General features: G+C 46.9%; 1 protein-coding gene across 1 annotated transcript in view; it reads left to right on the forward strand.

The window, feature by feature from the left end:
• LOC130554610 (piezo-type mechanosensitive ion channel component 2) overlaps positions 1-13,011 on the forward strand; it is a 141,299-nt gene that overhangs the window by 88,574 nt on the left and 39,714 nt on the right. The window contains exons 25-28 of the mRNA XM_057334381.1: positions 9,252-9,417; positions 10,628-10,871; positions 11,027-11,129; positions 11,459-11,627. Coding sequence (XP_057190364.1) covers positions 9,252-9,417; positions 10,628-10,871; positions 11,027-11,129; positions 11,459-11,627 — 682 coding nt within the window. The remainder of the gene's footprint in view (positions 1-9,251; positions 9,418-10,627; positions 10,872-11,026; positions 11,130-11,458; positions 11,628-13,011) is intronic.

Consider the following 13,011-nt stretch of genomic DNA (forward strand, 5'->3'; position numbering starts at 1 on the left):
AAAAAAACTTAAAGTTCAAAACAAACTTGGTAAGCCGTGCTTCCAAAAAACAGAGTAACAAAAAGGTAGACTCGGGGGTCTAAAAAACTCAACATAAGTATAACACTTAACACCATACTGCTCACAACAGGAAACGAGGGGTAAACGGATCAAGACTGAACAAAAAAGGCAGGGAACAAACACACTTATAAAGTGTCAAACACAGGTGTAGACAATCCGGTAATGATGAGATGTAGAAGGAGGCAATGTTGACCTCTACAGGCCTGGAGCAACCAGAGTCCATAATGTGGTCTATCTGAAGGCACCTGGCAGGAGAAGAGCGACCCCTGCAGGCCAGGATGAACAAACAGTCCCAAAGGAACAGACACGTTATAGATTGAAGTTGATTAAAAACAAGTCTCTCCAAGACTTTCGATAAAAGGGGGAGTTTAGATATAGGTCTAAAATTTGACAAAATGGAAGGATCCAAGTTATTCTTTTTTAGAAGCGGTTGCACAATGGCATGTTTAAAAACAGCTGGTACACACCCTGAGCTGAGAGATGTATTAACCAAACATACAACGCTTGGCGCTTGAGAAGTATTAACTTCTCTTTCATGCTTGAATGAACAAAAACACACAAGATTATGCCAGAAAGCACATTTTGTCTAGTATTTTCGCAAGCACAGTCTTCAACGAGTTAAATAAAGTCTTAAATAAATGAAAAGAGTAGTGAAAATAGGAAGCGCAAGACCTGCTTAGGGCGGCAGCTCTTAAAGGGGTCACGTTCTTAAATGTGCTGCTGTGACTCTTATCGCTAATGTTAATCAATGATTTATAAGAAAGTAGTGTGTAATAAGAAATAAGAAATTAATGTGATCTCGTAGCTTTAATGAGGATTCTTCTGTATTTCATGTATTTAGCAGTAAAGACTGTAAAAGTGTTTGAGAACTTGATTTATTTTCTGTATATTTCCGACCTGTTAGACAGCTAGGAAGGGCACACTTATTATAATGGGTTTGATTGGTAGAAAAAATAATATATTTAATAAAGACTTTCATTCATAAAATGATGCTGTTAAAGAAACATGTTGTTTTTACATTAATTTGTTTTAAATAAAATGTGAAATTATTAGAATGTAAAAGTATGTTTAAAAGCATAAAAGCTGTTAACTTTTTTTGTTAATCTCAGTTAATCGCACGAAAGGGCTGCAATTAATCGCGGTTCAAGATCATGTAAATAACATTTCATGCAGTGTAGTGTTGCTGTGTGTGAATGTAAGCAGTCTGCCAAGTTGTAAAGCCGAAGGTGAATGAATAACAAAGTTATTGGCTTGGTAAAAAGGGAGTCCACTTTGAATCATGCAGATGAGTCGTGCCCTAGTCCGATTGTACGTAAACTTGTTGTTGGACACTACATAAACCAAAATAGGACCTTAAAAATCAAGGAATAATTACTCTTTAATAGTCGATTGAATATTTCATAAAAAGCCGAATGTGTAACGGACAGGCAATAGTTAGCCGTAATAATAAATAGCCTACGTGAATAAATAAATGAAAATGAGCAGGAAATCTGTCACAATAAGGTCTAGTGGAGCCCCCCCCCCATTGGATTAAAATGCCCCCCCAGTTTTGCCATGCTGGCACCGGGCCTGCTCCCGTCCCGACATTCAAGATGTAAATGAGTTCCTTTCTTCAGTCAAATATATATATATATATATATATATGTAGGTGAGATATATACTGTATGTTAGGGCTGTCAACCTTAAAAATATTTATCGCAATTAACGCAGCATCCGTTTGTTTTGTCATCCTTCGTCTAGGTTACATTATATAATCACGCTCTTATTCATGTACAGGCTTTTAAACCACTTAAGTGCATTTTGAAACAGTTGCTTTGTTCAGTGAAGATAGACAGCTTCTAGCTGTGGGACCCGGCAAAACGTAACGTGAGGTCCAGTTGTATACAGTCACGGGCTAAAGGCTGCGTCAGTGAAACTCTGTCAGAATCAGTCAGACAGCGCACTAGTATTAAGTTCTCTTTCGTGCTTGAATGAATAAAACCACACAAGATTATGACAGAAAGTCTGTTTTGTCTAGCATTTTTGTAAGCACAGACTTCAACGTGTTGTGAAAATGGGAGTGGAGTCATCTGCGTAAAGAGGCAGCTCTTAAAGGGGCCACGTTCTTAAACCTACTGCTGTGACTCCTGTCACTAATGTTAATCAAAGAACAAAAGAAAAGAGGAATTCAATGTGTTTTGTAGCTTTAATGAGAATTCTTCTGTATTTAATTTACAATTTAGCATTGAAGACTGTATTTGTGTTTGAGAACTTCTATTCAATTTCTGTATATTTCCTACCTATTAGACATGATAGCTCTAAATTATACTTTTGAGTGGCTATAATTAATGTTAAAATAAAATAAAAAATTAATAGAGACATCAGTAACAGTACTAATATCAGAATGTTGGCTTTCATTCATAAAATGATGCTGTTAAAGAAATCTGTTGTTTCTACATTCATTTGAAGATTAAATGTGAAATTATTAGATTGTAAAAATCACACAAGATACACAATATACACAAGAAGTATATTTTAAAACATTAATGTTATGTGCGATTAATCGTGATTAATCACAGAAAAAATGTGTGATTAATCAGATTAATTTTTTAATCAATTGACAGCACTAGTAAATATATATATGTAAGTGAGAATAGAAATATATAACTGTATATACTGTATAGTATTCCAGTTGACTTCTGTTTATTAAATATCTTCTGATGGAAAACGTCTCGGTTACGTTTGTAACCTCGGTTCCCTGATGGAGGGAACGAGACATTGTGTCGAACCGACAGATGGGGTTCGTCCTTGAGAACCAATCACTTCCGACTTCTTAGAAAAGGCCAATGAAAATTGGCGAATGAAATTTGCATGCCGGACTCCGCCCCCGGATATCCGGGTATAAAAGGGAGACGGCGTGCCTCATTCATTCACCTTAGTTCTGAGGAGCCTGAGACCTCTCACGACTGCTGCAGTGGACAGCACGTGTTGTGGCAAGAGGACACAACGTCTCGTTCCCTCCATCAGGGAACCGAGGTTACAAACGTAACCGAGACGTTCCCTTTCTGTCGGTCTCTCGACGTTGTGTCGAACCGACAGATGGGGTTCCAATGGAAAACGCCATAACACTGTGCCCTGTCACAATCTCAACGAAGCGACGGTGACTGGCCTGGGCGTGTCAGCCGTGAACGCTACCGCGAAATTGTAACCTACCAGTGGGTAGGTAGGGGGTCCCAGAGCTTTCTTGAAAGGTGGGAAGGCCCCTACCTTCGGCCTCACAGGCGGCGGCCTTGTTTCTCTAACAGCGAGAAGCCGCCCGGAACCGTAAGGCCACTGGGTAAGCGCTACTTCCTCAAGCGGGGGATGCGCTACAGAGACCACTTCCTACCACAGGGAGGAGACTAGTGGAGATACCAACATGGTCTCACCGATGGGGGAGAACTCATGGGAAGAAAGTGCGGACTGAAGGAGTTAACCGCGAGGTGGAGGTCCACCTAAGGAGGTCATGGGTTACCAAGGTGGGAACCAGCATGAGGATACATCAGACGGAACCGCCCTGCTGGGGGGTTGCAACGTCTGGTAGCACTAGGTCCGGTTAGAGCTATGTTGCGAATAACTCCGGAGATACCCGGCCTAAGGGGCAGGGCTGCTCTGCCCAGCCCGCCCGCAGGAGGTGCTTGCTAGTGATGGATGGAGTGCCTGTTCTTCACCCAGTGGGGGAAGAAGGGAGGCTAGTAGTACGCTGACCCCCTTAGGAGAAAGGGGGGGGGTACTGTCATAGGCGTACACCCTACCGGCCGCCGGTCTTGCCTGATGCCTGCAAGACTCGAGCCGATACCGGTTTTACGCGGAGGCTGTAGGACCTCGCGAAGGTGATGGGTGTAGCCCAACCCGCAGCTCTGCAGATGTCTGCCAGAGAGGCGCCTCGAGCCAGTGCCCACGAGGAGGCTGTACTCCGTGTGGAGAGAGCTCTCACCCAGTGGGCGTAGGCGATCTTAGGACAGGTACGCCATAGTGACGGCGTCCATGATCCAGTGCGCCAATCTCTGTTTGAGACAGCCCTCCCTGCTGATCTCCAAAACAGACAAAGAGCTGCTCAGAGCTCCTGCGGCTCTGCGTGCGGTCCAAGCAGAGGCGCAATGCGCGTACTGGACACAACACGGATGGGGTTGGGTCTTCCTCCCCGGTGGGGAGCGCCTGTAAGTTCACCACCTGGTGTCTCGGGGGAGTGGTGGGAACTTTGGGCACGTAGCCGGGCCGGGGTCTCAGGATAGCGTGAGAATAACCGGGCCCGAGTTCTAGGCAATCTGTGGACACGGAGAATGCTTGTAGGTCCGCTACCCTCTTGAGCGTCCTCCCGAGAGCCGTCTTCATCGTGAAGTGAGAAAGAGCGGCATCTCCGAGGGGCTCCAGGACCGCATCAAGGTCGTAAGAGGGTACGGAGCGTGGGTGAGGTGGTAGCCTTCCCGCGCCCCTTAGGAACCAAATGATCAGGTTGTGCTGTCCTAGAGACTACCAGCAACTGGGTCGTGATGAGCGGCAACAGCGGCTACATACACGTTCAGTGTGGAAGGGGAGAGATTATTCTCGAGTCTCTGGAAGGACCGCACCCACTTGATCAAGCAACTCCGCGGGTCTTCTCTTCGAGAAGAGCACCAGGATGAGAAGAGGCACCACTATAGGCGTATAGTCGCCTAGTGGCCAGGGCCCTAGCCTGAGTAGTGGTCTTAACCGCCGCAGGGGTTAGGCCACTCAGGATCTCCTCGTTCCGTCCAGGGGCCAGACATGGAGGTTCCAGAGGTCTAGCCCGTGATGCCATAACGTGCCCTTCCCCTGGGAAAGCAGGTCCTTCGTCAGGGGAATCGGCCAGGGGGGAGCTGTCGTCAAGAGCATTAGCTCCGAGAACCAAGTCCGGTTGGGCCAGTATGGCGCAACTAGTACACTTGATGCTCCTCTTCCCTGACCTTGCACAGGGTCTGTGCAGTGAGGCTCACTGGGGGAAGACGTACTTCCGCTTGTCCCACGGCCAGCTGTGCGCTAGAGCCTCCGTGCCGAGGCAGGGAGTACCTTAGCGGCAATGGGTGGTGTCCAGGGAGGCGAAGGGGTCTACCTGAGCCCGCCCTGACTGTCCCAAATGAGCTGGCTACGCGGGGGTGGAGTCGCCACTCTCCGCGAGGCGTAACTGACGAGAGAGCACATCGGCTGTCTGGTTCAGGTCACCTGGGATATGTGTGGCCCTGCGGACTCCACAGGAGGAGGCGTCGGGCGAGTCGTGTTAGCTGCCATAAGCGAACGCCACCCTGGCGGTTAAAAACGCTACGGCAGTTGTGCAGTCCGACCGGACCAGCACGTGCTCGTTCTGCACAAGAGGTTGTAACCCCTTCAGTGCGGGTAGCACATCCAACAACTCTAGGCAATTGAATGCCTGCGCAGGCGGGGGCCCGTCCATCGCCCCGACACTGCGTGCCCGTTGCACACGGCACCCCAACCCTGCAGGGAGGCGTCTGTCGACCCTGACGCGTCTCGCCTGCCCGAGAGGGACCCCCGTCCGTATAAAAGGTCATTGAAGACCAAGGGGTTAGGGTGCGTCGGCAGAAAAGCGTAATCACCATCCGCCTGCTGCCGGTGTGCCACGCTCTCCAGGGAACTCGACTCTGTAGCCAGTGTTGGAGCGGTCTCATGTGCATCAACCTGAGGGGTATCACCACCGTCGAGGATGCCATGTACCCAGGAGCCTCCTCCCGCTGACTGCTTGAAATATTCCAGGCAGTTCAACACTGACTGAGCGCAGTCGCGCTGTAATGGAGACAGAGTTGAGTTCCATACCAAAAAAGAGTATGCTCTGCACAGAGGAGAGCTTGCTCCTTTTCGGTTGACCTGTGGTCCCAATCGATCTAGGTGCCGAAGCACTAGGTCCCTGTGTGTACATAACAGATCTCACGAGTGTGTCAAATGAGCCAGTCGTCGAGATAGTTTAGTACCCGCACACCTCTCTCCCTGAGGGGAGTGAGGGCGGCTTCCACGATCTTCGTGAAGACTCGTGGGGACAGGGACAGACCGAAGGGGAGGACTCTGTACTAATATGCCTGACCCTCGAAAGCGAACCGTAGGAACGGGCGATGACGAGGGAGAAGAGACATGAGAGTAAGCGTCCTTCAGGTCGATTGCCATGAATCCATCTTGACATCTGACAGATGCCAGGATGCGCTTCTGCGTGAGCATCCTGAACGGCAGCTTGAGTAGGTGCCTGTTCAGGGTACGCAGATCTAGCGACCCCCGCTCTTTTGGGGACGATGAAGTACGGGCTGTAAAACCCGTTGAACATCTCGGCTAGAGGGACGAGCACGATCGCTTCCTCACCAGAGGGGTGGCGACCTCGGCCCGAAGCACGGGGCATCCTTGCCTCTGCTGAGGTTAAGAGGATGCCCCGAAACTTGGGCGGGCGTCCGGGGAGTTGGATCGCGTAGCCGAGACGGACCGTATCCCGTAGTCACCGTGACGGTTTGGGAAGCTCTTGTCAGGCTCCCAGGGACCGACAGGGAGGCTAGGGGTACGTTCTGCTTCATCGACCTCCCGGGGGTGGTTCGATGGCTGGCAGTACGGATCCCTCGCCGTGGGGGGGACCCCCGGGGAGGAGATCGGCTCTGCAGTTTTACCTGTCTGGCGAAGATGTAGCACAACGCACCATCGAAAGAGAGTGCTTAGGCTAATGATTATCCCTGACATTGGGTCTTGCCGCAACGTCAAGTTGCCGAACACCGTCGTGTAGAGGGTGAGAGCGGCTGTGATAATACCCAGACGATGATGTGGCACAAAGCACCGTCGATTGAGAGTGCTTAGGCTGCTGATTATCCTCGACATTGGGTCTTGCCGCAACGTCGAGTTGCCGAACACCGTCGTGTAGAGGGTGAGAGCGGCTGTGATAATACCCAGACGATGATGTGGCACAAACCACCGTCGATTGAGAGTGCTTAGGCTGCTGATTATTCTCGACATTGGGTCTCGCCGTGACGCAACGTCGAAACTTTTAGAAAGGTATTCTCGAACTCCCTGGGGTCTTCCCATGAGGGCCGCATTGGTTTTCACCGTGGCTGCTGATGGGGTGGTGGTCTCCTCTTCGATGTCTTGAAGAGGACCAGGGCTGCTGGGAAGCAGACGGTGCACGGGATCTCGGCGGCCAGAGGGCGGTCGAGTCGCGGCTGGGGAGGACATACGTGATGTCCTCTGTCTGCTCCCTAACTGTCGAACCCGACAGTATCACCAAACAGCCCCCCCTTGCGAGATGGGTGCATCGAGAAAGCTGACTTTCTCAGAGTTACTCACCTGTGCAAGGTTCAGCCAGAGGTGTCTCTCCTGGACCACAAGTGTGGACATCGCCCGACCCAGGGCCCGTGCGATCACCTTGTTCGCCCGAGAGCGAGGTCGGTGAAGCCGCGGAGTTCCTGCATAAGCGCTGGGTCGGTCTTACCCTCGTGGAGCTCTCTCCGCGCATTGGCCTGCAGGAAGGCCATAGCATGGAGAGAGGGGACAGCTTGGCCCGCAGCAGAGTAAGCTCTCGACACCTCAGATGCCGAAAAGCCTACGTGCTTTGGACGGGAGTCTAGGTCGAGCCCCGGGGGGATATCGACGTATCCTCTAGCTGCCCCACCATCGAGGGAAGAAAGGGTGATGGAACTAGTTGACGTGTACGCGCCGAAGGGGGCGTTCCAGGCCGTACTAGGTTCCTCATGCACTTCCGGGGGAACACGAGACTGAGGGCGAGTGCGGCTTGGAGCCGCACTCAAGCACGATGTACCGTGTATCCAGCCGCGAGCGTTGGGAGAGGCAGTGCGGTGCACCGCAACCCAATGCCGGCGGCCCGGGAAAGCATGGCTGACATTTCGACATCCGCTTCTTCCTGATCTCGACCCCCCGAGGGAGGGAGCTTCAAGGAATCGTTGGAGTCTGATGCCAGTAAGTCACCCTCCGATGCTGCAACAGACATCTCATCATCACGTACCGTATCCGATACGTGATTGAGGAATAAGACGGCGGACCTTCTTATGGGGAACGGTCAGACGAGCAAGGCGAGGTGCGAACGGTCCGCGAGCCAGACGGATTAGCGCTCACAGTAATCCTCATATCACCCTCGCTGCTCGCCGTAGCGGGCGGCAGGCCGTAGTCCTGCCGTCACGGAACGGGAAGCAGACAAGGTGGTGGCTGAGTCCCGTGGGAACACAGCCACCCGTGACGCAACGTCTGAATCGTCAGCCGCCCGCAGTGCGGGCAGGACGTATCCACAACATCTGCTCCAGCGTACTGGAAGCAGACATCGTTTCCGTCCCCCTCCTCGATGAGTGTGTTGCACCCAAGAGAACTGCGGGACATGCCACGCTGGAGAAATTTGCTCTTTTAGAGAAAAAAACTCGAACACTTCTGGAACCGCTGAGACGCCCAGGGGAAGTCGCTGCAGGAAGGGACAGTCCGCTGCACCACGTCGTAGAGCCGGCAGTCTTGTAGCGAAGTCTGTTGATCATGAGCGAAGGCTCCAAAGAACAAAAGGTGAATGAATGAGGCACGCCGTCTCCCTTTTATACCCGGATATCCGGGGGCGGAGTCCGGCATGCAAATTTCATTCGCCAATTTTCATTGGCCTTTTCTAAGAAGTCGGAAGTGATTGGTTCTCAAGGACGAACCCCATCTGTCGGTTCGACACAACGTCGAGAGACCGACAGAAAGGGAACCATAGATATTGATAAAATGTTGAGCTTATTTAGCAATATAGACACCAAAACAAACACATATGAGTGCTAAATTCAAATATGACACTTCAGTAAGTTCTCGAATCTCATTGGTTTAGTGTATCTAGGTGAAATATGACATATGACAGCATATGACAGCAAGTCACACAAGAACCAATGAGATTTAATGTTATCAGTGTGTCATCATAATACATTTGTGAGAACAAAAACCTGTAATATTTTGAGCCTATTTAGTGAAATTGAAACAAACTCTAAATGCAATTATTTAGTCTCAGAAGACATTTTCTGTTTTAACCGGCTGGAGTTATCATAAAAGAGTGCATCACTGTATTGATGGATGAATGTGCTTTTTGGAGCATCAATAAAAGTTGGGACCTATTCATAAGGTGACAAGTATTTTTATTTACACTTTTAAACACTTTTTTTATAATTTCACTTTTGGAGTAATTCTTATATTTCTGTGTGCTGTAGATGATTTCATGCTCTTGCTGTGCGCGTCGCTGCAGAGGCAGGTGTTTGACGAGGAGAATAAAGCAGCCGTTCGTCTGATGGCGGGAGACAACGTTGAAATCTGCAGAGACCTGGACGCCGCATCGTTCAGCGTTCACAACCCCGTACCAGACTTCATTCACTGCAGGTACATGTCCGTTAGGATGAGAGAAGCCTTTATTTCGCTTTTACATCATGTCACTCTACTCAAGCTCTTTTTTCACCCTCACTTTCCAAGAATTTCCACCGCTCATGTTGCAGAAAAGAGGGGAAAAATCCATAACACGCCATCGCCCGCTCTCTCTCTCTCTGTCTGAGCTCTAACCCGATAAGTAGCTTTTAAGTATGGACTGATGTTTTTTTCTACAAGGTGATTGATTTTACAGGAGGAAGCTTCTACTTGTTGTGGTCCATCAATGCTGAACATCTCAGCTTTTCATCATTGCTTTTAGAACCGGCCTGTGGCTAAACACCACGTCTGTCTACAAACAGAGAGGATGCACTTTAACCTTTGGAGTGGCCCATCTAAAGTGCATTCCGAGAGATCCGTGACGGCTTTTAGTGTGTGTGATAAAATGAGCGTCATGTGAAGGAATCGTTCTAGATATATATCGATTCACTCATTAGATCGTCTAATGTCCATTATTGTAGTGTACTATTGCTGTAGCATACTTCTTTTAAACTAAAAATACTTTCATGTACTTCTCAGGATGATAATTGAATACCTCAAATTACACATGATTATATTTGCACAATACTTTCATTGTACTTTTAAGTATATCCTGATCAAAAGATTAGTATACTTGGCTTGTTGTTGTGTTTACTCTTTTGATTAAGTAGCCTGTTAAATACTTTTCCACTTTTTTACTACTTTAGTAGTTTACTGGGAGTATACTTCAGAGTGTACTTTCATCAACTAAAATGTGCTTGAATAAAAAAATACTCAAATAAATTAAGTATTGTATACTTGTACAGTAAGTGCACTTTTAGTCTAGTGTCAGTATAAACTGAAAATGTAGTTATAAGTTACTACTGTTAAACAAATAGTATACTTAAGTTGTATAAACTAAAAAGTGGGCCAAAGTAGTACTGAAATACTACACTTAGAAGTATACAAGTGCATTTATATTAGTATACTTACTATACAACCTACACTTAAAGTTCAAAGTTTCAGGTGTACTTATTAAAATAATCTTGAAGTATACTTGTTTTTGTAGGGGATTTGATAGGAAATGGCATAACACGTTCAATAAATGTCAATAAAAATGAAGTATGGCCACTAATCTAACACAGTTCAAATAATATGTCGATCAGGTTGAAGTCAATGCGTTTCACATTTGCGTTTCTCCTCCTCTCAGATCGTATCTGGACATGTTCAAGGTCATCATGTTCAGCTATCTGTTCTGGTTCGTCCTGACCATCATCTTCATCACGGGAACCACTCGCATCAGCATCTTCTGCATGGGATACCTGGTGGCGTGTTTTTATTTCCTGCTGTTCGGCGGGGAGCTTTTACTCAAGCCTATCAAAGAGATTCTGCGGTACTGGGACTTCCTCATCGCTTACAACGTCTTCGTCATCACCATGAAGAACGTCTTAGCTGTGAGTTCTTAAAGGACGAAAGAACACTTTTGTTCAGAACACAAATAATATTTAAGGATGATGAGAATTCATCTTAAAAGGGGGTAGAAAGTCTTTTGCTTTACTTTATACAGCTGTGAGATTATTATGTTTGCGGTTTGTTTTTGTTTTTTCAGATTTTGGCGTGCGGTTATATCAAGTCTTTGATGGAGAACAGCTGCTGGCTCATTCAACTGCTCAGTTTAGCCTGCACCATTAAAGAATATGAAGATCTGCCAGGTGAAAAAAACATGAATGCTTGGGGTCGTGGTCGCAGCTTTGCCACTTGCCACTGGAATGTGATAGTTTCACTTACACTTATGAAAATAATAAAACATTATTTAACAGAGACAGACAGAGTCAGGTCAAACTGCCCTGAAAGATGCGCACGTATCTTTCATGGAAAGAGTGAATGAAGTAAGAGAAGTGTCAATTATAAATGTAATTTATTCAATAATGATAAAGCAGAAGTCAAGTGTTAAACAAGCTAAGAAGGATGGATTGATGTCCTTTATGTGAAATTCAACATGAAACTCTTAAATCATCTATAATGCCCTTCATGTGTGTAGTTCCAGAGGCAACAGATAAGAATAAATGTGACCTGCCACAGGATGAGGCCGGCATCATCTGGGACAGCATCTGTTTTACCTTTCTGCTTCTGCAGAGACGCGTCTTCATGAGCTACTACTTCCTACATGTCATCGCTGACATCCGGGCAGGACAGATACTCGCATCCCGGTAATTCTGTTTAACACACACACAACACCTTTCACACAAGCAGTCTTTCCTGGTAAATTGCCAGAAAATTGCCGTTAACAGATCGTGTGTGAACAGAACCTTTCCGGTAAATCAGTACTCACAATTTACCAGTAATAGAAGTTGTAAGCATACTGGAAAATTACCAGTATGAGGCGCTGTGTGAATGAAGAATGAGGATTTAGCGGTAAGAGTACACACAACGCATGATTGCTTTGGGCCAATCACAATACTTTTTACTGTTTCTGTCTGCAGTTTTTTGTCCTCATATAGTTCAGGTTAGTTTTTAAAGATCGGGTAACACATGCAGTTTCTGCCAATCTCATATTAATTTTGAGGAATTATACAGTAGTATTGCATTCTTCGTATCTTCGAAGAGTATTTAGTTTGATCAAATTTATTAAAGAGAGATACAGCTGTACGATTATTTCCGGAAAAAGACGAGATGCTGGAGGCGGGCCGGTGGGACGGAACTACAGCACGAACTCACAATACATCATTGCATTATCCCTTCGTGTTGTTTACATTATGCATGTGCGCGCCAATTGCCAACAAAACACAGAAATATGACTTAGTTTGACTTACCGCATGCGGTTCATGTCCGGCCTCTTTTAGCACTAGGATCTCCAAATCCAGCTTTATATCCACCGTTTATATAACATTCATCACTGAAATGCCGTGAACAAACAAACTACTGACTTCCCTCACTTCTCTCAGCCAGTCTCAGCCAGTCTTGTTAAGCGGGTCTTCCTATCGCTCGTCGGTTGGTGCGTGGGCGGGCTATTTCTTTCGCCTTGCTGTGCTTTTTCGGGAGAATTGCCCAATAAAAGGAAAAGACTTATAAAAATCTGGGGGATTTTATCAAAGCGGGGGATAAAATGCCGGGGGAGTGTATCAAACACAGAAATACTACGTCATACGTCCAACTGTTTTTTTTAACAGGTTGACCATGTTAAGCATGAGAAGACATTTCGTTTAACATGGTAAAGAAGACAAAATGCATGAAATAGCATGTTACCCCATCTTTAAGTTTTTTAAATTAATCTCCCTGTTGTAATGCATGGTTGGGATGTATAGAGAAAAAGGAATAAAATTACCAGAAAAAAGGACCGACACGAGCAAGGCAGTTTCTTTTACAAGCAAAAGCTGTTATACTTCCCTCGAGTTTAATAAGGCTGCTTGTGCATTGTCACAGTCATCAGCGTACATGCAGATTCGAGTGACAAAACATACAAAGTATCCAACTTCGGTCACAGAAACAAAACAAGAAGAAATAAAGAACAGAAGCCGAGCGGAGCAGTTCTCTCATCTGACGTTAGTTCTCACCCTCCGCCGACATTTCGACGTGAAAAAAACAGTTCCCCCA

Source organism: Triplophysa rosa, linkage group LG5 (assembly GCF_024868665.1).
Source record: "Triplophysa rosa linkage group LG5, Trosa_1v2, whole genome shotgun sequence".
Taxonomy (NCBI): Eukaryota; Metazoa; Chordata; class Actinopteri; order Cypriniformes; family Nemacheilidae; genus Triplophysa; species Triplophysa rosa.